Raw genomic sequence first — 27753 nt, 5'->3', positions numbered from 1 at the left:
TGTGTATCTTTATATTTATTTCACTTTTTGACACAGCGTATAGTGTTGATAAAATCTAGGATTCTCAAACCCTAAGGTTACAATCCTAAACAATGTAGAGGAATAGAGAAAATCTCTAATATATATTTTATAATAAAAAATTAAATTATAATATAAATCTAAATATTTTCAAAATAAACTAGAATCCATATTTGTATTAGTTAGATCTAAAATCTTGGAAATGATTTCTCATTAAAACTAAAATCCTTTATAGGAAAGGATTTCTATTTAAAATTTACCTAACTAATATAATCCATCTAGTATTAGGATTCCTAAATAATAAATACTATTTAAATGAAAATTCCTAAGCTAAGTAAGAAAAAAATTCAAAATACAACAATGTAAATATAGAGATAATCTCATATAGTAACTTTCAAGTCTTATTTTGAAGGCATTTTTTTTTTATCTGCGATAATGTAACCCAATAGAAACCAAGGTCTTTAGAATATTATGTTAGAATTTCTACTCGATCTAATGATTAAATTAAAAATTATGTTTCATTTACTAAATTGCGTCTCAGACTCTTTGCAAACTCCTTAAAACCTAGAAAATCTTAATCATTAATAAAATAATACAATAAACATTAATATGCATAGAATATTGATGAAGAAAGTTCCCCATGTTACTCTTCATTTCCATCCTTTTCTACTAAAAATAGTACTAGAATTGTGTAATTTTAATTTGATCTCCAAAGTTAATAGAATCTCAAGTTTTATTTTACTAAAACTATGAGATATTTCATAAATTTCATAGATGAAATTTTGTTACTATTATTGATGGAAATGGACAAAATAGAGGAAATTGGAGCAAGAGTGAAAGATTTGGGAAGTTAAATGAAAAATTTAGATAAAATTGAGAAAATATATAAATCTTTGAGGCAAATTGAAATCTACTCATTGTTGAAAGATTAATAATAAATAATTTAATAAAAGATAAAATCTTACAAAAAAAAAAAAAACGTTTGGTTCACTTATTGCAAATATATATATATATATATATATATATATATATATATATATATATATATATATATAATTGAGACGAATCACTTTTATTTTTTTACTGGATATAAATAAGAATACATTAACACAAATAAATTTAATTTAAATTGAAATATAAAATAATTTTATTTGGAGTCCACTTGAATGAAACCAAACGTGTTAACAAGAATCTCCCGTCCCATGCAACTTCTTCCCTAGCTAGTAATTATTTTATTTGGAGTTAGGGATCATACTAACTGGACAAATCATCTCTATCACCTGCATATAAAAAATAATAAATCGAAATCTTTACCTTCAATTATTCATGTATTCATGCCAAATAAGCAAACTCTTAATTTGAGAAGCAAACTCTTCCCATATGACAAATGACAGTACATTGAAATTCTCGTCTGCGCCCCTCGAGCTATTCTAATGACTCCATATGTGTCAACATCTCCTTGTGCGGAGAATATTATTTGAATGTTATTTGTTTTAATTTTTTTTGTTTGAAAATTTAGATTTGTTACATTTAGAGGTGTTTGAGAGTCTAATAATAGTTATTTTTCAAAGTATTTTTTACTCAAAAATACATCAAAATAATATTTTTTATTTTTAAAAAATTATTGTTGATACCAGCATATCAAAATTATCTAAAAACATATAAAATATTATAATTTTTTTTTTAATTTTCCCAATCCCTGTTTGGAACGCAATAGCAAATACCAAACAAGGGTTTACTCAAGATTGGCATCAAATAGTATAGAGTTACTTCAATAAAAGAATATATATATATAATGAAAATTATGAAATGCCGCTATAATTATACCATATACTAAAACAAATTAGGGTGAAATGTATGTGCTTCATTGTTTATATATACAGTAAAACAGATGGCCTAGTTTTTTATTTTTAAACTTTTTTTTATTTCAATTGAATCCTTTTACAGCATAATTAGATTCTAAATTATCATAAAAAAAATACCAAATTAAAATGTAGAGAATTGAAATATAAAACATGGAGAAAATATGTCTCATCCCAAATTCACGATAATTTTTATTTCTATCCAAAAATTCATTTTGTTTACTTTTCAGTTTCTAGGTAAACGAGAGGAAAGAAAAACTTATTGAAAAATAACAGAACAGAGAGAAGTTATCGGTTGTTGCGATTTTGACAACAAAAATATCCAATATTGGTGTTTAAAAGTTTCATTCGAAGAAAAAAGTTTGAAGGTGGTGATTTTCTCTTCTAAACATGGCGAGATAGGCAAATCAGGTTTGGTTTTTATTATAGGAATTCATTTTATTTTCATTTTTCTAAGTCATTTTGGGTTTTATATATTGCGAGATGTTGGATGGTTTTTATTGGTTTTTATGATGTTTTGGAGGTGTTTTTGAATGAAAATGGGTTGGAAAAAAAAAATTTAGAGAAAGAAAAATTCATTATACCTTGTTTTTTGGCTACCACATTGGTGATCTGATTTTGGGCAAAGCAAGCGACATATTGCCTACATAATTAAAAAAAAAAGTTGTCATATGCTCCTTAGATAAAAACTAAAAAGCATGAGCATGCCTCAACTTTTTAATTCAAGCCTGACCCACATGCTTGATTTATTTTTATTTTTTTACTTGGTTTTTCATCGATTTAAATTTACATATAAAAAATAATTAGTTTAAAATATTATTAATATATTATTTTATTAAGAATATATTTTACAATCCATCAATTAGATCTTGATGAAAGAATACATCAAAGAGAAGTTAGTTTGATAAATTTAATGAATTTTTTTATTTATATGTAAATGGGTAAAAACCCTATCTTTCTTGAAAAATAAAGGAAAAACCCTTTTGTTATTTGTTAAATAGAATCTACATATTGATTCTACTTTTTTCTCATAATTTTTGATCAATTATATTCATCAAAATGTGGATTTGTCATTCTCAAGAGTTTGATCCTAATACTGTTTTTATCAACAAAGATTATTATTTAGGTCAAAATATTAATAGTAAGATTTCAAATCGACTTATCATTCTTATAGTATATCTTATTACAAAAAATAGATTTAAAGATTTGTATTTATTAATCAACTTTTCTAATAGTTAGATAATACTCAAAATAACTATTTATGATACTATACAATTTGTGCACCTAGATGTACAAGCAACATGTGTATTTTGCAAAAACTTTAATTAATGTCATCCTTCCTCTTTTGTATGTGTGATTTAGTTTATATTAATTATTTTTTTCAATTTAAATTAATGCTTTAACTATCTTATTTTAAAAAAAAATTGTTTTGTTTTTTTTAAATAGTAGTTATCATTTTTTAATTATCTGTATTTTTATAATGTTTCAAAGAGATTATTGTAATTTATATTTGTATTTTTTATATATTTGATATGAATAAACTATATTTTGATGATTATGTATGTAAAAAAATAATTTGTTCTTGATGAGAAAAAATAACTTCTAAAATAATAAAAAAAGACATAAATTCTAAAGCAAAGTGAGTATATTAAATATTTGCATAGTCATCTAAATAACATTCTAAGAACTCTTTTACAACTAATCAATTCAACTATATTCAACTATATTTATTAAATATAATTAATATTTATCAATTAGTTATATTGATACATTTTTCTATAATTTTAAATTTTAATTTGGAATTACACTCGCAACGTTACACGGGTTTTAAAACTAGTTTATAATTATTGTAGCATTCATTTGAGCAAGTTTTTAGACAAATGCAAATAAAAACTAATTTTATTGTAGTGAGCGGAAGAATGACATTGTTTTTATCCTAATAAGCCCTCTCTTCACCATCTAAACCAATCATATTAAACATAATTACATCAACATATTGCAAAGTATATTATTATTAAATATTAGTGTATTATCAAACAGAAAAAAAAAAAAAACAATAGCTGAAAAGTGGATTAACCAACAAATTACTGAGCGAAAAGCTTCGATTTGCCAATCTGATTGAAACAGCACATAGAAATATAGGTAAGAAACAAGAGAGAAAAACCACAAGAGCCGGTTGAAGACGGCCTCCATAGCAGTTCGCTCACTAGCCGGCCATTTCTTCTATGACAGCACACACTTCTATAACCCTATTCTCCCCTATCATTCCTTTTAAAGCCTCCTCATTGGAGGACTCGGTCGTCATATCTCTCAGTTTTTATCTCACATTATTCTAGCTACTAGCTATATTGAACGTACAGCTCAGTTTCATGGCGAAATTATCACAGCAGAACACAAAAAACACAGCAATTAACAGAAATAATACGACTAATGGTGTTACCAAGGTGAAACGAACAAGGAGAAGTGTGCCAAGAGACTCTCCTCCTCAACGTAGCTCCATTTATCGTGGTGTTACTAGGTCATCAATCATTTGCCTTCATTTGCTTGATCAATTTTTTTAATTTCCTTCTTAATTTGTCTTCCTTTTTCCTTAGTACTAAAATGATACCATTGTATAACTTATTGTTTCAGGCATCGATGGACCGGCCGATATGAAGCTCATTTGTGGGATAAGAATTGCTGGAATGAATCACAAAACAAGAAAGGACGACAAGGTTCATTTCACCACCTACATTAGCTTTAGTTTTTTTTTTTTTTTTCAAGTTGTAGCTCAATATAAATGATCATGGAACAATTTATTGTATTAATGTGAACTTTTCGTTGTCTTTTCGTGGCTCTGGCTGGTGGATTTTTGACCATGCTTGGATAATGCAGTCTACCTTGGTACGTGTACATGTTTAATCCATGCATTTTCTTTATAAAACCAATGGAGAGTTATATAAGAATTGGAAAAAAAGAAATTTGAGATCGAGTGGTAGTTCTATGGCTTTTGTGATGACTGCTATTGATCAGGTGCCTATGATGACGAAGAAGTTGCAGCACATGCCTATGACTTAGCGGCATTGAAATACTGGGGTCCTGAGACAATCCTTAATTTTCCGGTAATTTTATATCAGTATTTCATTGATATGAGAAAAAAATATTTGGATGATTTAGCTCTATAGTCTTCAGGATGTAGAATTAACGAAGGAATTTGCTGTTTCTTCTTCTTCTTCTTCTTCTTATTAATGGTAGTTATCGACATACCAAAACCAGCTGAAAGAAATGGAGGGTAGGTCTAGAGAAGAGTACATCGGATCATTGAGAAGGTAATTAAGCTTCTTGCATCAATGGTTGTGGAAATGAATCCCTGCATAAGGAATTGCTAAATTGATGAATTAATTTATACTGCAAATTGATTCATTTTGACAATCAAATTTATAGGAAAAGCAGTCGTGGGGTTCCAAAATATCGAGGAGTTTCTAGGTACTCTACGTACGGAAACCTTGTTCTTCAATTATATACACTTTATAACTTCAATTTTTAAATTTGAATTAACTTCAATTTCAGGCATCATCACAATGGAGGTTGGGAAGCTCGGATTGGCAGAGTGTTTGGCAACAAGTACTTGTATCCTGGGACATATGGTAATTTCTATTAGAGAATAATATAAATGATATTTTAGAATCTCATCTAATAATTTAAATTATTAGGTTAAATTGATTCTTTAATATGGTATCAGAGTTTTGAAAACCAAATAATCAGCCTATTTATTTAATAAAATTTAAGCATAAGATAATATAAATCTATAAAAGTTACTTGGAAGGGTATGTTAGATAATAATATAAATTAGAACTTTACCTATTAGCTTAAATTATTGTGTTGAATTAGTTCTTTAACAATTTCTCCATGAAGTTTTTTACTTATGAGATTTCTTTAATTCCAACCATACTCTTACATGCAAAATCAATCCTGACATTAATCAAAGCTATTTTTTTATTGCAAAACCATCCACCAACACTTATTGTAACCTAATTCTTACCTTACATGACGCAAAACGGATTGATCCTAACTTCAATCAATTGATCTCATTGAGTTCTCGCAGCTACTCAAGAAGAAGCTGCGGCCGCATATGGTATAGAGCACCGGGGCCTGAACGCTGATCTTAGCCGGTACATCAAGTGGCTGAAACCCAATCAAAATAACAGTAACGGCAGCAATGATCTGAATCTTCCTAACCCTATGATCATAGGCACTGATAACTCAACTCATCGTAACCCTAATCAAGAACTCGGACCACCATTCCTTCACAACGAACAAACCTACCAACCTAGTGAAACTACATTAATTCCACTAAGGCCAGCTGCTGCGAATCCCACATCAGCCCTAGGGCTCTTACTTCAATCATCCAAGTTCAAGGAAATGATGGAAATGACAGCAGTGACAGACTGCCCACCAACCTCATCGTCAGACTTAGAACTGACACCGTGTAGCTTCCCTGAAGACGTACAAACATATTTTGAGTGCCAATATTCAAGTAGCTATGGAGATCAAGGAGATGATATGATTTTCGGTGACTACAACTCGTTTATGCCACCCATGTTTCACTCCGATTTCTAAACATAGGGATTAATTCAGGTGATTTAATTTGTTAGTATATTCATTCTATATAATATTAAATTAGAAGGTTCTTTGTGAATACGAGATCATTTGGTCTTTGATTCTCCCAGATCACTTGGTTGGCAGCTCTTTAGGGTTGAGATTTCCTTGAATAAGAAAATTTGTAGAACGAGGAGAAGATATTGATAGCTTGGAAATCTGATTTCAGATATTGCTAATGGGCTATTTATTATTTGGTTCATTTGTTTGTAGAGCGATAATTAGGGGCAAATAAACAATAGATTTATCATCAATTTTGTTTTTTTTTTTTTTTGTATGAATAAGATGTATCATTTTCTATCGTTAAAAAGTCCATGAAACAGATGTAATTTTCATTTTGTTCAGCAATAAAAAGTCTACATATTGAATAAATGTACCTAGCAGTTATTTATTTTTTGTGAATATACTTTTTTCAATTTAGTTTTTCTAAATATGGTGGCATATATCATATAACCACTTACTGTATATATCTGTTGCCTTCTTCATTCACTGGTATCTTCCCTCATTGGTTACTTAGCCGGTTTAAGAATATGATTGTGGTTGTTTTTTAAAGTATTTTTCACTCAGAAATATATCAAAATAATAATTTTTTTATTTTTTAAAATTATTTTTAATATCAGCACAACAAAATAATTTAAAAACACAAAAAAAATATTAATTTGAAGTAAATAAAAAATTAAAAAAAATTAATTTTTTTTCAAAAACGTTTTGAAATGCAAAAACAAACAGTGTCTTAAGCTGCTGCACCGATTCCTTTGAAAGGGAAAAATTAAAGTGGTAATATCCATATGATATAAGTTTGGAATTCAATCACTTTGACAAAATTGCTTCTCATCTGTTCTTAATTAGTCATGTTGAAAAGTTTGCTTATCATATCTATACTCGTTCAGTAACAAAATCTGGAACCAGATTGTTACCAAAGATTTATCCAACATGAAAAAAAAAAGAATAAATAAAGGAGAAAAACATGAGGATGTGCTTATATGATGGAAACCATTTTTATCATTCTTTGGTTTCCTGATGAGTAATGATTCATTCATATATATTTTCACATTATAATTTGTCAACAAGTTCCTAAACTTTCAAATTCTTTCCCATTTTTTTCACTTAGGTTGACACTAACATTCCTCATTACCCTATGATTATTTATTTTTATTATCCATTATTTGAAAAATTCCAATCCATCTCATGTCAACCATGTCAGTTTTACATAATTCTATACAATTTAAAAATTCTATAATTTTTTTTAATGTCATCCTAATTAATAAGCCCAATCATTCAATTACTTAACATTTCATCATTTGATTAATTCAACTCAATTAAAATCATCATACACATATTTATAACACAATCAATGAACAATATCATAAATGCATAATTTTCCCTTTTTATTCTCTATGTGGTCAGCCCTATTGTTCTTTCTATCTATCATTTTTCTTCATTATTTTTCCATGATTTTACTCCTATAACAACCTGCAATAATTCTAGAAACTTAATTTCTAAGAAATCCCTTTTTCCCCAATTTTTATTTTAAAAACTCTAATTCATTTTTTGCTAAAGTTTTCTGAAAGTCAATTAATTTTTGTTTAAATTGATATAGAGAAGTTCCAAACATCTTGCTTGGTTTCAAAATGTATTTCAAAAATTAATTAGTTGAAATTTCTCAAGACTTCTCTCTTTTTCCGTATCTTTCTTCACTTTTTCACTCTAACCCAATCTCCCCCCTCTTTAATCTCTCTTGATTTTGGTATGGGTGTGTTCTTCTCTCTCAAAACTCTCTATTTTCACTCCTTTTACACTTCTCTTACCCTTCAATGGTGGAGGAAAGGAAGAAAGAAAGAAAACTTTTTTGTCTCTCGATCCTTCTCTTGCTATACCGTCGGCTTAACAGGTGAGAGAGAGGTGAAATTTTTTTAATTAATTACTTATTTACCCTTTCTTATTCCATTACTTCTTTTATTTCAGGTAACCTTTCATAAATCCCGATATAACTTTATACCAGTAGTTTCATCTAACTATATATACATATAGTTACCTCCTCAAATTGAGAGCTTTTCTAATGTGTCTTTACCATTAGAATCCTATTATTTCTTAGTTCCTTCTCACTCCATTCCAAAATTCTAAATGGTTGTGCTTCCAAGGTCAAATATTCCTTAAGTTCTAGTGGAACTTGGGGTAGTATCTACATCCATCTGAGCCTTTCTAAGTAATTATACATATAATACGTCATGTATCCTTGACAAGGACAGTGGTAAGGTCAATCTATATGTAACTGCACCTAATATTTGAACTATCTTAAAGGACGGATATACATAAGAGCTGACACACCTTTCATTTCCAAACCATATAATATGCTTTCAATGTGTGATCTTTAGGTATACTTGATCCCCCATCTCAAACTTGAGGGTATGATAGGTTAACTCGGGTTGACTCGGGTTATTTTTTAATTTGCTTTCTGTGAGGTATTCCGGTCTCATAACCCGGATCATGAGTTTGATGTATTAAACCGATTCAATTCAGGTTGTTTTTGTGACTTTTTTAAATGATTTGTTTTTAATTTCAACCTTCAACATTTGATTAATTGAGAATTGAGTTTCATAATTTATTTTTATTTACTTTCTATAGTGTTATCTCAGTCTCATGATCTAGGTTGCGGTTTTGGAAGGTTAATCTGGGTTGGCCATAGTTATTTTTTTTAATTGATTTTCTTTTTAATTTCATCTTTCAACATTGATTTGATTGAGAATTGGGTTTCAAATTTCTTTTTGTTTGGTTATCATGGTCTCATGATTAGGGTTGCAGATTTAACAAGTTAACTCAGGTTAGCCCGGGTCGATCTAATATATTTTCTTCTTAATTTTTTTAAGAAGATATCGTCTTGAACTATTATGTTTTAATCAAACTACTTTTTTTAACCCAGGTTATACTCATTAAGTCAATCAGATCATATCAAGTCAACCTCTACATTATTTAATTCTTTTGCTAGAAAAACATTAGCAATACATGAATATTTTTTGGACGTTAAAAAAAATTGATATGACCTATGGTGTAGGGTGAGCCAATAATATTTTACTAATTGATTATAAATAATTTTTTGACCACATTCTCAATTTATTATCCTTTTGTTTCGAAAAAGATACCAACTTTCCTAATAAAATCTCCCTATCTTTTATATATATATATATATATATATATATATATATATATATATATATATATATATATATATGCGTGCGCACGCGTATTTTGTTTTAATTAAAATATTAAAAAAGAAGATGTAATTGGCTGAGGGACATAGTAAGTTGAACTTGATCGGATTTTAAACAGAGGGATTAAATATATGTCTAACACTAAAAAGGCTAATTAACTACTTTCATTAAACTATAAGGACTAAGTTTTAATAAATAAATAATTTTAGGAAGATTTAAGAGGCATAGATACATAATCTAATAGTTTTAATAAATAATTTTAAAACCTTCTACTGGATTTATTAATCTAATTGTTTATTTGTGTTTGTGAATATCTCAAGAAATAGCATTAGTGATGAATTATATATGCTACAAAATCCTTTACGAAGTAGGGTTTGAAAGACCCGGTGAAACATTGTCTCCCACTCTACTATAAATACACTTACGCCCTAAACCTTTCCGAATCACTAGAGGTTAAACTTTCCTTTCCTCTTTTCTTCTGGAGAAAAAAACATCGAAGGGACAACCTCAAAGAACAAAAAACGGCGGACAAGAGTTTGATGAGCACACCAATCTCAGAAACCTCAGAGAAGAACTGGGATGTAGATCGTGCGATGCAAAGTGATGGTGAACCGAGGCGTCACGATCAAGTAAGGGAAGCGTTTAGAAGCTTATCTACATCAGCCAATTGGATGGATTGGTTCAAGTTTGGACCAGTTGGTTGGAGATTTAACCCTAGTGACATAGAATTGCTTGATTATTATTTACGTGCAAGAAAATATGGTGGTGGTGCAATTTGTGAAGGTATTTTTGGTGACTTTGATCTCTATAAATATGATCCTCAAAACTTACCACAAGGTAGGTCACGCTTCATGTTTTTCTTTGAATAAACAAAGATTTTCTTTCAATAAACAAGTTCATAGTTAAAGAAATATATATTGAGAGAGAGAAGATTATTTGATTTGCGCTAATAGTGTGAGTTAGTTTTTTAATGAACAGATAAAGTGCATCGCCATTGTAATGGCAGGATGTATATTTTTACTCCTATTTACAAACTCCATATAAATGGAGCGAGGAAGGGTAAACGAAACACCCCGAATGGACATTGGAAGATGAATTCATCTCCCATTCCCATTATCGAAAATAACGATGGACAAACAATTGGTACCAGGTCATCTCTTGTCTTCTTCGATAAGGATAAAAGGAAGACACGTTGGCTTATGTATGAATTCAGGCTTGTAGATCCTCCCACACAAACCATTGAAAATGAAGGCATGGTCTGTAAAATGTTTTGCTTGGTTTTTTTTTATAAAAAAAAAAAAACAGGGTCTTGTGTTTAGCATGCTGACAATTACTTGCTTTTCTTTTGGAAATAACACAGTTGGACCACTGTGTGCTAGCAGTGGTTTATAGGTCCAAAGAGGATAGACTGGATACTGCTACCAATAAAAACAGATGGTCACATGATTATGTGGCACACACTATAGGTTTTGATGAATTTAACTCAGAACCAAAACGTTGCCACGATCAAGTTCTGTCCGATAACAAGGAAAACCATTCCATGGAGCCGAGCCATAGAAAGCGTAAATATGCTCAAGATATTGGTGGGACTTCAACTTCAAATAGTAATTCAATCACAAATTTTTCCTAGATCAGCATATTCTTCTCCAATAAGTATTTCCATTTGATGTAAAGTTTTCTGTATATAAGTTCTTTTCTTCGTTGAATTAGAATCCCTTTGAATATGAATCTTTTTCTTACGAAAAAAATATCCTTTTGTTATTAAGTATCTTTATATTTATTTTGTTCTTAATTCTTTATTAAATGTTGGTGATGAAAACAACAGCAAAGAAATTTTATAGTCAAAATTTTAACGCACTTTGAGAATTAATTTTACAATTTTAATGATCATAATATAACCACACAAGTACTTGTTACATACTACTGGAACTTTAGTTCATATAATGTCTTATACCCATATTAATGATATTTTATTTTACTAGCTAATTAGTTCAGGCTCCGTTCTAGCTCATATCAAAGTATTTTTTTTAATGTTTAATAATATAGATTGTACATTTAATAAAATTACTCGAGGATTAAATGCGTCATACCAGACACGAAACAAGCAAAATCAAGTTAATTAGCCAAGGAAAGGGGTTAGCATGGTAGCGAGCCTCCTCGGCCCTCGACCTTAACAGGCTCCGTTAATATAGCCTTCTAAAATGAGGAAGTTTTCTCTCTTCCTTCTCAACCCGGCTTGATAAATATTAAAAACAAAAAAGTTGTGAATCCTAACAGAAGATTAAGTTAGGAGACTGAGAAATATATATAAATTCAGATATTTAATTTTTTTATTTAATTATAAATATTTTTTTATTAAAAGAGTAATAATTTAAATACTATTGAACTAAAATAATTTTCTAGTATAATCCTTCCTTTTCTTAGTAATATTTTTTATTTCTACAAAAAAAAAAACCTAGTTTAATAAAAATAAGGAATCAAAACACATATCCAAAGAGATTTGCTCCTTGATTGACTTGGGTTTGAAATTAGATCGGATGAGAACTAACTTGAGGTGACTCAGTCTGCTATAATATAGCAGGTTCAAATGCAAACTGGTTAAAATCCGATTTGATTTCAAGAAATAAGTTTCAAGATATCGTCACTTAACCCGTTATTTTTATATATATATGAAGATAATAATATTTTGGATTGACTCGGATTAATTTAGCTCGTCAAAACCATAACCTGAGCCATGAACTTAATTGAATTTAATTATATATATGATAATATATAAAAATTGGTATCGTGCAAGAAAGTGAACAAATAAAATTTAAGAAGAAAAAATCATTGCAAAGGGCTATATAAAAAGAGCATTTGTAAGTGTTATTAAAAGAATATTATAACCAAATTTGAAAACAAATCAAACATTGAATGAAATTTAATAAAACAATGTTGATAAAAATCTATAATAAATTTATTTTAATGAATTTAAATTTTAAAAAAAAAAAACTAAAAAACATTAAGGCACTTGGCGTAGATGGGCCAACACGCCTATACCTTAAAAAATAAGGGCAAGTGGTGGCTGCTAGGGCAAGCCCAAAGCTAGCCCATTAACTTCATCTTTTCTTGTACCTGAAATGAGTAGACAATAAGTTCGTCTAATTTTTTAAAAAAATAAACAGGTGGATCATCATCTGCAAGTGCAGATGACATGTCACTTCCTAGTTCAGCTTAAACCACCTTACGTTACAGGAAAATTGGGCTCCGTCCTCTTGGTCTTAGAAAAGCCTAATTTTAATATCATATTGGGAATTTTTTTTTTTACATCGTGATAATTCAATATAAAATAAATAAAAATAAATTATAAAATTTAATTTTCATTTAATGCATTGTGGAATAATAAAATTAAAAAAGAAAAAGTTCAATGACCGAACTAAAAAAATTAAAAATATAAAAAAAAACATTATTACAATTCATAGTGCTTTCTCTCATGTACTACAATACATGTTAAAGTGAAAACACCACACTTATAAAGTTTTTGTTAATAATTATATAAGAAATTATAATAAATTCAAATTGTCAATAAATTGATTATAAATATTAAATGGTGTGAAAAGTAAATATTAATGTCGATCTAAGATATTAATGGGATTTGAACCTTTAACTAATGGATTGTAACTAGATAATTAAATGCACTATGTTTATGGTGGGACCAAGAAATTTTTACATGTAAAATAGTTATGTCTAGATTAAGGAAAATTTTTTGATATTGTTATTAAACCTAACTCAGCGGGTCAAACTTGAAACCTTTTAACTATATTATTTTTCTAGCTTGAGTTTCAAATTAAATTATATAAGAATTGCCCTTACGTCTTCTAATAAACTTGACGAGTTAAAGTAAATTCGGAGAATTGGTAAAAACATAGTTTGGATTTAAAAATATTTTCAAGATGACATCTTTTCTTAAAAAAAAATATTGAGACGGTGACACATTGGATAAACTAAACTTGATTTTACCTACGTTAACTAACCAAACTCGTGATCTCAGTTATAAACTCCATTGAGTTTAATAACTTTAGTTTAAAAAAATATTTAAATTAATTATGTGATAAAAAATAGACGCTTGCAAAATTGAGCATCAACTCAATACTGAGATATTTTTCTAAAACCATGATAATTTCATAAAAAGTAAATCAAAATAAATCATGAAATCTAATTCTCAATAATTATGTTTTTTCCATAATCATTTTTTATTTAATAATATGATTAAATAATAGATGCTAAAAAAATCGAGTACTAACCCAATGTCGGGATGATTTTTCAAGACCATGATATCCTCATATAAAGAAAATCAAAATAAATAATAAAGTCTAATTCTCAATAAATCCAAAAATATGAAAATTAAAGAGAACAAAAAAAAAGCAAAAGCAAAAAATCAAAAAGAAAAAGGAAAAAAGGAATTAGGGAAAAAAAGGAAAAATGAAAAAAAAAAAACATGTTATTGTTCATTGAACAGTAACATGTGAGGAGGGGAACATTGATTTTCCCCTCCTAAACTAATTCTTGTAAATAATAGTTTAGTTAATTCTTTAAGTTATTTTATTTTTAAGTTATTATTTGAAGAATTACGCATATTTAGCAATGGGTATATATATTGCATTTAATCTTTAGATTCTTTGATTGTTAGATGCAAGTTTAAGTTCATAAACGTATTGAACCTGATTTTTAAAATAATTCTGTATATTGTAAAATAGTATTAACTAGTTTGTTGCTTTGTGCGTTTTCATGGGTAACCTTTTACTAGTATTAGTATACTTGCCCAGCTCTACGAGTCAATACGGTGTCGGTGGCCAACATATTTGTCTTGTGCTAGATTTTAAATTAAATTAAATTAAATTAAAATTAATTTGATGCAACGGAATCAACTTAGAAAATGCATCAAAATTTGGTCAATTACATAAAATCTTATTTGACTTTTTTTTAAAAAAAAAATTGCAGTGCTTATTTAATATATTTTTATAAAATAATTGAAATGACTATATATTTTTAATGGATTTTTGGAATCTTTTAATAAGTTTTTTTTTTAATATTTTTTTATTTAATATTACAATAATAAAATTAGACATTTGTAGATCATACAATAGAGAAATAGTTTCATTAAGATTGTCTTTTTTCATTCATGTAATGTTTTTTACAACATAATAGTTTTTATTAGCAACATATATAGTTCATTGAATAAAAACCAACAACATTAAAAAAAAGTTTGATAAAACTACAATGATTGTAACTAAAAAGGAAAAATTGTATATTTTTTTTTATCAAAACCCTAATTTTTCCATTCATGCATTTCATTTTTATTTTTATGAAAGCATATTTTGTTTATGAGAAGCATTTTGGTTTAAGCAAAGACTTATTACGATAATAAAAACTTAAAAATTTGAGAATATATCATTTTTACGCACGTACATAAAAAAAAATCAGAACAACAATTTTTTTTAAATCATATAAAAATTAATAATAAAAACTAAAAAAATAGATATATTAGTCTCATATAATATTAATAACAAAATCATTTCAAGAATTATGCATATCATGCTAACACATAATTATTCATAAAAGAAATCAATGATATGATCATAAAAGGCCTAATATTATATTAAAAAAAATAACATGATTTTCATTAGAAACACATTTTTTTTAATAAAAAGCAACGAGAATTAAAATAGAAATTTGTTAAAAAATTTAATCATTTGAAATAGATAGAAAAATATATTTTTTCAATCTAAACTACATTGCCTTATTAATGCATATCTTTATTGTTTTAACAAACGCAAGTTTTTTAATTGAAAGCACTATTTTATAGATAAATAAACTATCATGATCTCAAAAGCAAGTTTTAATAAAAAAATATTAAAATAATGTCTTAATATTTTATATGTGATTGAAAGTAAAAAAAAAATAAAAAAAACTTAATTAATGTTATAAAATAATGTAAAAATTCTATTAAAAATAACACAAAAATATTCATTTTCATTGAAAACAAAATTATGAACATTCCTGTAAAAACATGTAATATTATTTAAGAACTATGAAAGAATTGAATAATAATTTAAACATTATGTTAAGTATTTTATTTAAACGGCACCCTAATAAAAAATCACATAAAAGAATCAAAATAAATTATTGAAAAATGCACAGTGCCATTCATAGAGCAATGTGCTGCAATACCTAGCCCTAGTTTTTTGTTTTTAATCTAATTTTAGATTTTTTAGAATTTCCATCTCTTTAATTTGTGTGTGCAAATAAGGTGCCTTTGTTTTGTAAAAATATATTTTAGAAAACATTTTCCTGAAACTGAATTATTTTCTCTTGATAGATTTTGATAGATCATTTAAAGTGAAGGTGATAATAATGACAATGATGTTCAAAACAATGGTGGTAGTTGATGCATAACAGCAGTATTAAACATTTTCCTGGCATTGTTTTTGAAGAGGTGATGAAACGATAGAGATGATGTAATGTTGATAAAGAGGTGATATAATGATTTTTTTTTAATAATTTTAACTAATAACATGTTAAACTTCAATAACCACTTCATTTCAGTCTATTTTCAAAAAGGGAAAAAAAATACTGAAAGTCCAAAAATGCCAAAAGGAGCAGTGCAAATCATACTGAGGACTCGAAAAAGAAGTTCATCGTCATTAATATATCTCCTTTTTTTATTATTTTTTTCAAGAGAAATCCATCTAAAAGCAGGTGCTGCAACAAGAAATTATTTTTTTCCTTTAGAAAAAGGAGGGCAGTACGGTGTGGCTACAAATTAAAGGAGAGACAGACTGCAAGCGGACTCAATAGATGCTTGAATATGTAGCATGATCGACAAATACGATTCTAAGCCATGGCTTTCAGTTCCTCAATCAACTCTACAATGTACTGGTTCTGAATCTGTGCGTTCAACAGAAATTCCCTCCATTTTTTGTGATTTTCCCTCATAGACTTGCCAGGCTCCTTGTCTACATCCAGCATGACAGTTTTGACAGCTTCACAAATATCATCCTTTCCAAAATACCCATCCTCATCTCTCCTATTTATCTCCACCCCAGCCTTCAGGTCTCCAGCTATGAGCTTGGTGTTCAAGAACTGGTCACCCTTCAGTGGTAGCATGGCCAATTGACAGTCATTCACCAATGCTTCAATCAGAGAGCTAAACCCTGAGTGACAGACATAACACCCTACACTACTATGTGCGAGTATAAGCTGTTGCTGAACCCATCCTGTGTGCAGAACTCCTCTCCCCTTGACCCTCTCTAAGAAACTCGATGGTAAAGCCTGGTTTAACTCGGTTTGGCTGTCGAGCTCTGCAGGAAAGTTCAAAACAAGGAAAAATGGTAAACCAGTGAGTTCCAAACCAAGAACAAGCTCTTTTATTTGGTCATGGTTCAAGAATGTTTCGCTGCCAAATGAGCAAAAAATCACAGATTTGGCAGGAAATTGACCCAACCAATTAGCCCATTTCTCATCGAGTACTCCAGAAGGTGGATCAGGGACTAGAGGACCAGTTAAAAGTACAGGTTTTTTAAACTGTGTTTTTATAAAATCCACGTACGGTCCTTCCATTTCTTGACATGTCTTCAAGAGCATTGCAGTGCAACCAAGACGACTACCGACAGCTCTATCGCATATAGTAGGACCACCATCAAAGCTCTTATATACAATCGAGAAGTCTCGAGCCTGAAAGGCTTTTACAGAAGTAATGGATGATGAAGGATACCCATTTGGAGGTTTCATGAGATCCCCAATCGAGGGGCTTTCTCCTTCTTCACCTATTCTGGCAGGGACAGTAAGGTATGAAGTTGAAGTGGCAGAGAAAACAGTGTAGCTTATTGTTTTAATGCCAATCTGGGAAGCTAGCTTTGGAAGCCAGTGCTGTAAGAGATCGAAGAACACAAAATGGGGTTTGAGTTCTGCCAATATGGTCTTGATTTGAGGCTGCATGAGGTCTAGAGCTTTCTTGAGGAGACCAGCCACAGCCGGTGTTGTCTCTGCGGTGCTGTTATGCCCCGGAGGGAGGCCCTCAACCACAGGGATTGGAAGAGAGATGATTTGGGTGGTGGGAGTGGCAAGAAGAGAGGACTTGATGCGTGCAATGTTACCAGGAGCTGACAAGAAAGAGATTCGAACTCCATGGAGGGAAAGCTTGTTAGAGAGTTGCACAAATGGGCATATGTGACCAAATGCAAAGAATGGAAACATCACAACATGAAGCTCGGATGATGATTCACTAGACATGGTTTTTTAGGTGTTGTTCTTCTTTTTTGGTTTTCGATGTCCAATACAGTCTTTATATATAAACTCAGGGTGTGCTTGAGAATTGTTTCTTTTTTTAAATTTTAATTTTTTTTTGTTTTTATTTAAAATAATTTTTTTATATATTTTTAAATTATATTAATATTAAAAATAATTTTTTAAAATAAAAAAAATTATTTTAATACATTTCTAATTCACTGCCATCTTCAATCAAGTTACCTATAAAATAAAATTTTAGTTTTTTTTATCAGCTGGATCCTGTTATTAAAAACCGAAGGACCAGTGACCATTTACCATTCAACAATAGCCATGGGTCGGTCTTGTGCATTCTTTGGTGGTTCGCTTTGTTTACAAGGTAGAGAGCTTGCAGATATTATTTTTAAAAGTATTTTTTAAAAATATATTAAAATAATATATTTTATTTTTTTAATTTTTTAATATAAGTAAATTAAAATGATATTAAAAAATTAAATTAAAAAAATTAAAATTTTTATAAAGCACGTATGAATGTGCTCCCAAACACAAACACCCCTAGAAAAGTTAATGGAACCCAACAACCACTAGTCTCTGCCAGCCACCATTAAACGCGAGACCCCAGCTCCAACCACCGTTTAGTTCGTGGTCCAAGACAACCCAAACAGGTTCGGTACCTTTCTGCATGCATTGATTGTTATTGTCAGGGGAAGAGGTGGTGCAGCCCACTGTGGTAATGTACAGTGTCACCACGTTATGTGGTGTAATGTTGGCAGTTCACTGCGGTGATCAATAATAAAAAAAAATATAAAATGTAAAAAAATATATATAAAAAATAAAAAAATATATTAAGTGTTTTGGGTTTGACAAGAACTCAACTCTATTGCGTCCTGCTGATATCAGAACCCAATGCTATTAAATCTTTCTAGGCAATAGGACCCAACGCTAAAAGAAAAAAAATTCAACCAACCCAACTTTAAATGAAAAACATTATCATCACCCAACTTTTATACAATATAAAAAAGTCTCATCAATTCATTTTCTATTTACTGTATGAAAAAAAAAAAAAAAATCTAAAAAAAAAAAAAATAAAATTAGATATATTTGGGTCTAGCTAAAAGCCAAACCCAATAGCTATGTGACCCGTGCTCAATCGCTGGTCAAATATTTTTATTTATCAATGCAGGTTTTTTCAATACATTTTGGTAGTTCAAAAAATATAACAAATTAAAATGTTTGTGCACACATGTAATCAAATAAACTAAGAATTATGTGCATTAATAAATCAATAAAAACTTATTAATGACACTTAAAAACAAAACTTGAAAAAACAAGAGACAAATGTAGATCAAGATATTGAATCTTGAAAAATAAAATATTAAATTAATTGAATAAAATATATATAAAAAAAGGAATAACATGTAAGGCTACACATATTAAAAATATCATCCAAAAATATATATTTTTTATTTTAAAAAAACATAGTTTATCTATATAAAAGATAAAAACAAAATCATAGATGAACAAAAAAAATCACTCTGAAAATTAAATGCATAACAAAAAAATCAATAATTTTTAAAAGAGAGCCCAGAACAAAATAAAAGAGAGGTTTTGTCTTTTTTTTTCGGTTTTTAGTTTTATAACCAGTTACATCACTTTATTTCTTTTTAATTGCATTCTTTAAAGTTATATTTTCATGAGAACCATAGTTATCAAACCCGGCCTGGGGGTTGACCTAGCCACGAGGTCAGGTCCCGGGTTACATGAGTTGACTCGGGTCAACTCGGAAAAATTGAAAAAAAATATTTGAGTTTTAATATTTTATATGAAAAAATTAAAAAACAATCCGTGTGGATATATGTTAATTATACATGTTGTAAACAATTAGGTCTAAAATATTATTTCAAAATGTTTTTTTATCCCACATTGGAAAGATATTATTTTATTCTTCTAAGTTGAAATATTTAAAGCAAAAAGATTTTTTTAATCCCACATTATAAAACACATAACTTTTTCTTGTGAACATAGGCTATATATACTAAAGGACTTCAAATCCCACATTGAAAAAATAAAACATTCTTCGAGTATTTATATAGTGAACTTTGAAATGAGTTATTAATCAATCAACTGAAAAATATGAAAAAAGGGCTCCCTGGGTAGGAGAAAAACACATTTGAAAAAAAAAAAGGGTATACATGGCCTAGATTTTGAATGAAAGAGACCCAGCCAAGGCCCCGGGTCACCCAAAAAAAATTTTAAAAAATATTTTATATGAAAAAAATTAAGAAACAATCCATTTGGATATAAGCTATACATGTTGTACATAATTAAGTTTAAAAGACTATTTCAAAAGCTTTTTTATCCCATATTGAAAAAATAAAACATTATTCTACTGTTTATATAGTGAACTTTGAAATGAGTTAGTAACTAACTCAAAATATATATATATATGAAAAAGGGACTCTAGGTACGAGAAAAAACACATTTAAAAAAAAAAAGGGTCTCTACTAGATTTTTATCGGGTCACCAGAGTTACGGGTTACTCCGGGCCAATTGTAGGCTTGAATTTTGAATGAAACAGACCCGGTCAAGGCTCGGGTCTCCCAAAAAACTTAAAAATATATATTTGATATTTTAATATTTTATATGAAAAAATTAAGAAACAATCCATATGAATATAGACTATATATGTTGTAAATAATTAAGTTTAAAAGATTATTTCAAAAGTTTTTTTATCCCACATTGAAAAGTTACTATCTTATTCTTTTAAGTTGAAGTATTCAAACCAAAAAAATTTATTATTCCATATTAAAAAAACATAACTTTTTTTCTTATGAACATATAGTATATATACTAAAGAGCTTCAAATCTGACATTGAAAAAATAAAACATTATTCTACTATTTATATACTGAACTTTGAAATGAGTTAGTAACATGGTTTTTTCTCCAAACTAACTTTTTTTTAACTATATGATAAAAAAAATAGACGATCATAAAATTGAGTTCAATTAGAAAAAAAAAAAAAAAAGATACTTAGCCAAACTAGTGAATCGGGATAACCTGAGTTACCCCACTAAATCCTCTAACCGAGTCATTAACTCAATAAAGTTTAATAATTTGGGTTGTTTTCAAAACTATTTTTATTTAAAAAATATTAAAAAAATAAATGATCACAAAATCATTCATCATCTCAATGTTAGGATGTTTGTTTGATACATAATAATTTTATAGAAATGTTTAATGAAAAGAAATAAAATATAATATTTAATTTCTAATCAATCTAAATGATGAAATTAAAAAAAAAAATTAAAAAAAAAACAATTAAAAAATAAGAGATTGAATTGAAGAGATTTTAAAAATCGAGAGACTAAATAAATAAATAAATAAATAAGTGTTCGCTCCAAAACTTGACAAAGGTGGGACCTTTGAGTAGCGTGTGAAACTTTGTCTGTGATTTGATTTGTGTCTTCGTTTATGTCGTTGTAATAATAAAGGCATCATTTTCCCTATAAAGTGGTGCATGTGGCAATAGAAGGGTCGTTGTGGCTTTGGGAACTTAATTCTTCCTTCCTTTCTTTTTCTCTTTTTTTTTTTTTTTTTTATCTTTCTCTCTCTCTCTTTTTGCCTGGATTTTCATTATTGTCTTATTCATTTCTCCCCTCCATACCTCAGTATTTTTCTATTCTTTAATTCTAATCCCTTAACTCTCAATAATAATAAAAAAAAAAACAAGAAGAAGAATTTAAATAATATCTTACAAAATCAAGTTCTTTAATGTTGTTGAGATATTTTTTTAATATTGGAATAACTATATTAAAGATATTTTAAATATATTATCAACTCTAAATATTAATAAAAGACTAAATTATAAATAAAAAAACAACAAAAAATAGTTGCAAAACATATATATATATATCAATTTTAGACAAGTTGGTGGTTGACAGCATAAATATCGTGGGGCTCTTATAAATTTGTAAAATATGACTCCCTTGTTAATTATTATTTTCAGTTTAGTTTAATTTTTATCAACAAAAAAGAAATCAAACCAGTTTTTTTTAAAAAAAAACCAAAACTGGTTCAAACCGACCGGTTTCGATTCGGTTATTTTAGAACAAAAATCGGTTATTTTCCAGTTTGGCTCGGTTTTTTCAATTGGGCTCGGATTTTTCGGTTTGGCTCTGTTTTTTCGGGTTTGACTCGTTTTTTTAGTTTTTTTTCGGTTTGGGTTCAGTTCGGTTTTTTTGGTTTCAGGCTTATAAAACCAAAACCGAACCGGTCGGTTTTTAAAAAATTCTAATCGGTTTAATCGGTTTTTTTTCACGGTTCAGTTTTTTCAGTTATTTTTTTCCGGTTTTCTCGGTTTTTTGATTTTTTGCTCACCTTTACTTGTTAATGGTGCTGCCTTTTTGTTTTTTAGTTTCATTGTCAGGCATAACATTTTTTAGTTATGTGGTGATTTTTTTTTATTAATGTGGGTATCCCTGTCAGTTTGCATGTACCTCGACTAATCCCACAAGCTCTGAAGTTAATGACTATGTAAGTCTCCGGTGGCCTTAAAATTTGTGAAACTCAAACCGGTAACTTATAAGAAATAAACTCAAGACTTGACGATAGAGATATATATATATATATATATATATATATATATATATATATATCTGTATATTTTTTGATTTTAGATAAGTTAGTGGTTGAAAACGTAAATATCCTGGGCTCTCATGAATTTGCAAAATATGACTCCCTCGTTAATGGTGTTACGCCTAGACTGGTTTGCTTTCATTCGCATCATCTAAAAGGAAAGGAATTCTAGAAATCATGATTTAATTTGAAACTAATTCAGTGATAAAATATGCTCAGTTGAGATTAGGTAGAACAAATTTTATATAGGAAACATGTTTATATACCATAAATTATACTCTTTGTTGAAGATTGCATCAGATTTGATTGTGCCCCTACTTTAATTTCTTTCGTTAATAATTTCTTTCATTCGTGAAAAAAAGATCAAATATTTAATGGAAATCTAATAAAAACATATTTTATATATACTCAAATAGATATATGTAATAACTAAAAATTGAAAAGTTACTCCCATCCAATAGGGGGTGTTACACAACCACAACCGTGTTCTTCAAAAAATATATTTTTGTGATAAGATGTTGCCTCCCGACGGTGGTAATATCTTGTAGCTATCTACATGATGTTATCTACATTACAAGCTTTGCGCAACTCATGTCCGTCATCTCTGAAAAGTTTTGGCACACATACTTGGTGGTAAGATCCCATTTACTTGATTAATTTGCTCATATAATTGCATCAATATGTGCATGTTAAAGCACCATGCATGCTTTGGTTTCGGATTTTTCTTGAGAAAGAGTGAATGATCATTACCTTTTCTATTTTAAATATGCATCATAAGTTTCTTAAATTTGTCTGAAATATGTATTTGGTATTTCTCAAATACGTTTTGGGTTTGTTATTGTCACTGCTGAATTCCGTGATCAGTAGTTTTAGCTAAACTGATGGCGTTAGAGTATGAATATTGAAATAGTTTGATGACGTTACTTGAGATTCTAATGTAAATTTTAGCTCATAGCAAAGTTTGTACAGTTTTACTAGTCTACAAACATAGGATCTGAACAATTCACTTCAAAATTGAGTTGAAGATATGATATATTTTGCTAGTTCATTGCCGCATTTTGTGATTTATCCTACCTGCATTGTTGATTCGTTGCATACTTTGACGAAATGTGCAACTCTTTATGTAAAGGGAAGTTGCTATTTTAAAGGGTCATTTAGAAGAATAGACTCCCTGTAAATTCAGCCATCGGCTTTCCAATTGGGAACAGCTGCTGGCTGGCCCTCACTTTCCTTTTTTTTCCAGGGGGTATGGAAGGGTAAGTGAATTGGGGTTTGTTGTGAGTTTTTGACAAGAATGATGTCAAACTAGGGCCCGCGGTAAGAGATACCTATTTCTGTTTTAGAGATGTTTTCGAAGATATATACGGAGATAACTTTTACAATTATGTACACGGTGAGATGTTGGTTCCATATCGAAGTATCTACTGAATACCATCCTTGGATGAGGCAATGCACATGCACAAGTTACTCTTTCATGTTTCTTTCCAGATGCCACCAGCATTTGGAGCCTGCAAATCTTTTGGATTCACTAGAGGTTTTTTATCACTAGGTTCAGACGTATCTTTTCTTATCCTGTTTTGGTTGGCTATCTTTATAGGCATGAAAAACGTTTTATATTCTCTATATGACCCTGTCTGTGATCTTCTGTTGACTAGGAAGGTGCTGAGGATGAAAAAAACCCGCAAGAAGAGGGAAAAACTGGAGAACTTGTTTGTCTTTGCATTTTGAGTAGATGGGCAACCTGGTGTAAGTTGAGGATATTCGTGATTATATGTTGGATTTTAACAGAATGAAAATGCAAAAGAGAACAAATATCGACTTCTTGTTTAACTTCACTGTTTTATTGATCATGCAGACTTAATGAAAAACATTGAAAAGTAAAGCTTTAAAGGCAAGTAACAGCAACATTATCTCCTGCTGTTACGTAACAGAATTCAAAGGATAATGACTAAACAAAAGGATTATATCAATCCTAACAGAAATTGACAAATTCAAATAGCTAGTGTTTTATTAAAGCTAAAACTCATATTAACTTCCACATCAGCAGATTCCACATCAGCTGTTTCTTCATCAACAGCTTCTTCGTCAGCAACTTCTGAGACATGAATTCAACACTCCTCTTTGGCTCTGAAGCTGCATACTCCAAGTCTCTGCCTAAAGAATTCATACTTAGCTTGAGGAAGTGGCTTGGTCAGAATATCAGCATTTTGATTTTCTGTTTTGCAATAGATCAGCTGTATTTCACCTTCTCTTTGAACTTCTCTTAGGAAATAGAGTTTCAGTTTAAAATGTTTCGTTTTGCCATGAAACACAGGATTTTTTGCAATTGCAATTGCAGCTTGATTGTCTACAAGTATTTGTGTGCTTTCCTTTTGCTCCATCTGCAGATCAGCCATTAACTTTCTAATGCATATACCTTGAAAGTATACTTGTAGCATTCATAATGTCCAGTCTTGTTGCAGTAAGATACATCAAGCATCCTATTAAGGTTCTATAGAGTGCTTCATCAATCTTTGCAGCTCCATCTTCTTTGCAAAATTTCTCCTTTTGATTCATTGGTGTTGTTGTTGATCTGCACTCTTCCATGTTGAACTTCTTTAAAATCTCTTTGGCATATTTTTGCTGACATATGAAGATTGCATTCTGCTTTTATTGAACTTCCATGCCGAGAAAGAATGTCATCTTCCCCAAGTCAGTCATTTCAAAGACATTTTTCATTTCTCTTTTGAACACATCAATCTGCTCCATGTTACTTCCTGTCACAAGTAAGTCATCCACATAAAGAGAAACCACAAGCAATTCATCATTGATTTTTCTGAGATAGAGTGTAAATTCACTTAGACTTTTTGTAAAGCCTAAGTCTAACAAATGTGCATCAATCCTGCTGTACCAAGCCCTTGGTGCTTGCTTTAAACCATAGAGAGCCTTTTTCAGCAGATAAACTTTCTCCTCTTCTCCTTGAATAACAAAACCTTCAGGCTGCTCCACAAATATTTCCTCCTCCAAATATCCATTTAAAAAGGCGGATTTGACATCCATTTGATGTATAGTCCAGCCATTTTGAGCAGCAAGAGCAAGCAGCATCCTTATAGTATCAAGCCTAGCAATCGGAGCAAAGGTTTCAGAGAAATCCACCCCAAACATTTGAGCATATCCCTTGACAACAAGTCTTGCTTTGTGTTTATTTATAGAACCGTCAGCATTAAACTTGGTTCTATAAACCCATTTGACTCCTATGGCCTTTTTATGTGCAGGTCTGTTCACAAGTATCCAAGTCTGATTCTTCTCAATCATCATAAGCTCCTCCTTCATTGCAGCCATCCAATGTTGATCTGCAGCAGCTTCTTTATAACCTGCAGGTTCAATTAATGCCATATTGCAACTCTGATAGATATTAGAAAGCAATCTGATTTTTGTAACAGATTCATCATCAACATCAACATTCTCCTCTTGAAATTCTAGCTTATTTTTCTCCCAGTTCCAGCTTTCTGACTCAAAGAATTAGATATTTCTGCTAACAATCACTTTGTTGTCTTGTGGAAGATAAATCTTGTAGGCTTTGGAGACTAAGTTGTAGCCTACAAAGATTCCAGGTTCTGCCTTTTTATCAAGTTTGTCTCTCTTGACCTGCGAAATGTAAGAGAAGCAAAGACAACCGAAAGTTTTTAAATTTTGCAACTTTGGTTTATAGCCATACCATGCCTCAAATGGAGTTTTCTGTTGCAGAGCTTTTGTTGGCAATCTGTTCAAAAGAAACACTGTTGTATTTGCAGCCTCAGCCCATAAATTCTTTGGCAATCCTTTGTCATGTAATAAACATCTTGTCATCTCCATGAGTGTTCTGTTTTTTCTCTCAACAACCCCATTTTGCTGAGGGGTATAAGGTGTTGTCAGCTGATGTTCAATGCCTTCCTTTTCACAGAACTTGTTGAATTTTTCTGAGGTATATTCTGTTCCATTGTCTGATCTGACCACCTGCATTTTGTGTGTGCTTTGTTTTTCCACCCAAGCTTTGAACTTCCAGAAGATGTCAGCAACTTCAGATTTATACTTCATGAAATAAATCCAGCACATTCTTGTATGATCATCAATGAAAGTGATGTAATACTTACTACCGTTTAATGATGATATTTTCAGAGGTCCTCCCACATTAGTGTGTACTAGCTGTAGTTTCTGTGTAGCTCTCCAGCTTTTATTGTGTGGAAATGGAAGTCTTGTCTGCTTCCCATACTGACAGGCTGCACACAATGGAAGATCTTTTTCTAAATCAGGTAGGCCTTTCACAAGATTGTTCTTCTTCATAAAGAGTAGAGCTGTATGATGAAAATGCCCCAATCTTCTATGCCAAAGCATTGTACTGCTATTTTCTTCATGTACTGCAGCTTGTTCTTCTTCTATAAAATTCAAAGCAAAGCTTTTACTTTGCATCTGAATTTTAAATACTTCCTTGTTTTGTGCATCAGTAATCAAGCAAAATTTGTTTTCAAACAGCACCTTATATCCTTTCTCAAGCAACTGACCAACACTCAAAAGATTTTGATTAATTTCAGGAACATATAAGACATCAGAAATTAATTTTAAACCTGTGTTGCCTTTGATTGCCACTGTTCCTTTACCCTTTACTGCAAGATATGCCCCGTTTCCAATTCTCACTTTAGAAATGGCTGTTCTGTCAAGCCTTTTGAAAAGCTCTTTATCATACGTCATGTGGCTGGTACAACCACTGTCTATAAGCCAGCTCTCTGTTGAGTTATTGGCAACAAAACATGATGCTACAAACAGCTGTTCTTCTTCAGGTTGTTCAACAACAATTTTGACTTCTCCTTGTTGCTGCTGTTGTTGTTGAAATTTGCATACCCTTCCAATATGTCCTAGCTGACCACACTTGTGACATTTTATATCCGGCCTCCACCAGCATCTGCTCTGTGGATGGTTGGATTTTTTGCAGTAAGAACACAATGGAAATGTTGTGTTGCTGCTGTTGTAATTTCTGTTTCTTTGTTGCATGTTGTTCTGTGATTTTGCAAAAAAAGCACCTTCCACAGAACCTGCTTGTCTCATGAGTCTTCTATGTTCTTGAGTCTGCAGTGCATTCAGTAGCTCTGCGAAAGTGATGCTTGATACA

General features: G+C 30.1%; 2 protein-coding genes and 1 pseudogene across 2 annotated transcripts; 2 read left to right on the top strand and 1 right to left on the bottom strand.

Moving 5' to 3' along the window:
* Nucleotides 1–4249: 4249 nt before the first annotated feature.
* LOC7485267 (AP2-like ethylene-responsive transcription factor At1g16060) lies at nt 4250–6479 on the top strand (annotated as a pseudogene).
* A 3787-nt stretch (nt 6480–10266) lies between these two features.
* On the top strand, nt 10267–11357 carry LOC7465980 (NAC domain-containing protein 18). Its single transcript, XM_002308387.2, has 3 exons — nt 10267–10564; nt 10706–10983; nt 11088–11357. Exons 1-3 carry the CDS (start codon nt 10267–10269, stop codon nt 11355–11357), a joined length of 846 nt encoding a protein of 281 aa, XP_002308423.2.
* Nucleotides 11358–16381: 5024 nt separating this feature from the next.
* Nucleotides 16382–18020, bottom strand: LOC7465981 (anthocyanidin-3-O-glucoside rhamnosyltransferase). Its single transcript, XM_002309334.4, has one exon. It carries the CDS (start codon nt 17996–17998, stop codon nt 16601–16603), a length of 1398 nt encoding a protein of 465 aa, XP_002309370.1. The 5' UTR covers nt 17999–18020; the 3' UTR covers nt 16382–16600.
* Between the last annotated feature and the right edge of the window lie 9733 nt (nt 18021–27753).

This window comes from Populus trichocarpa, chromosome 6, assembly GCF_000002775.5.
Source record: "Populus trichocarpa isolate Nisqually-1 chromosome 6, P.trichocarpa_v4.1, whole genome shotgun sequence".
NCBI lineage: Eukaryota > Viridiplantae > Streptophyta > Magnoliopsida > Malpighiales > Salicaceae > Populus > Populus trichocarpa.
The sequence above is the reverse complement of the archived record's forward strand: the minus strand, read 5'-3'. Positions and strand labels throughout refer to the sequence as shown.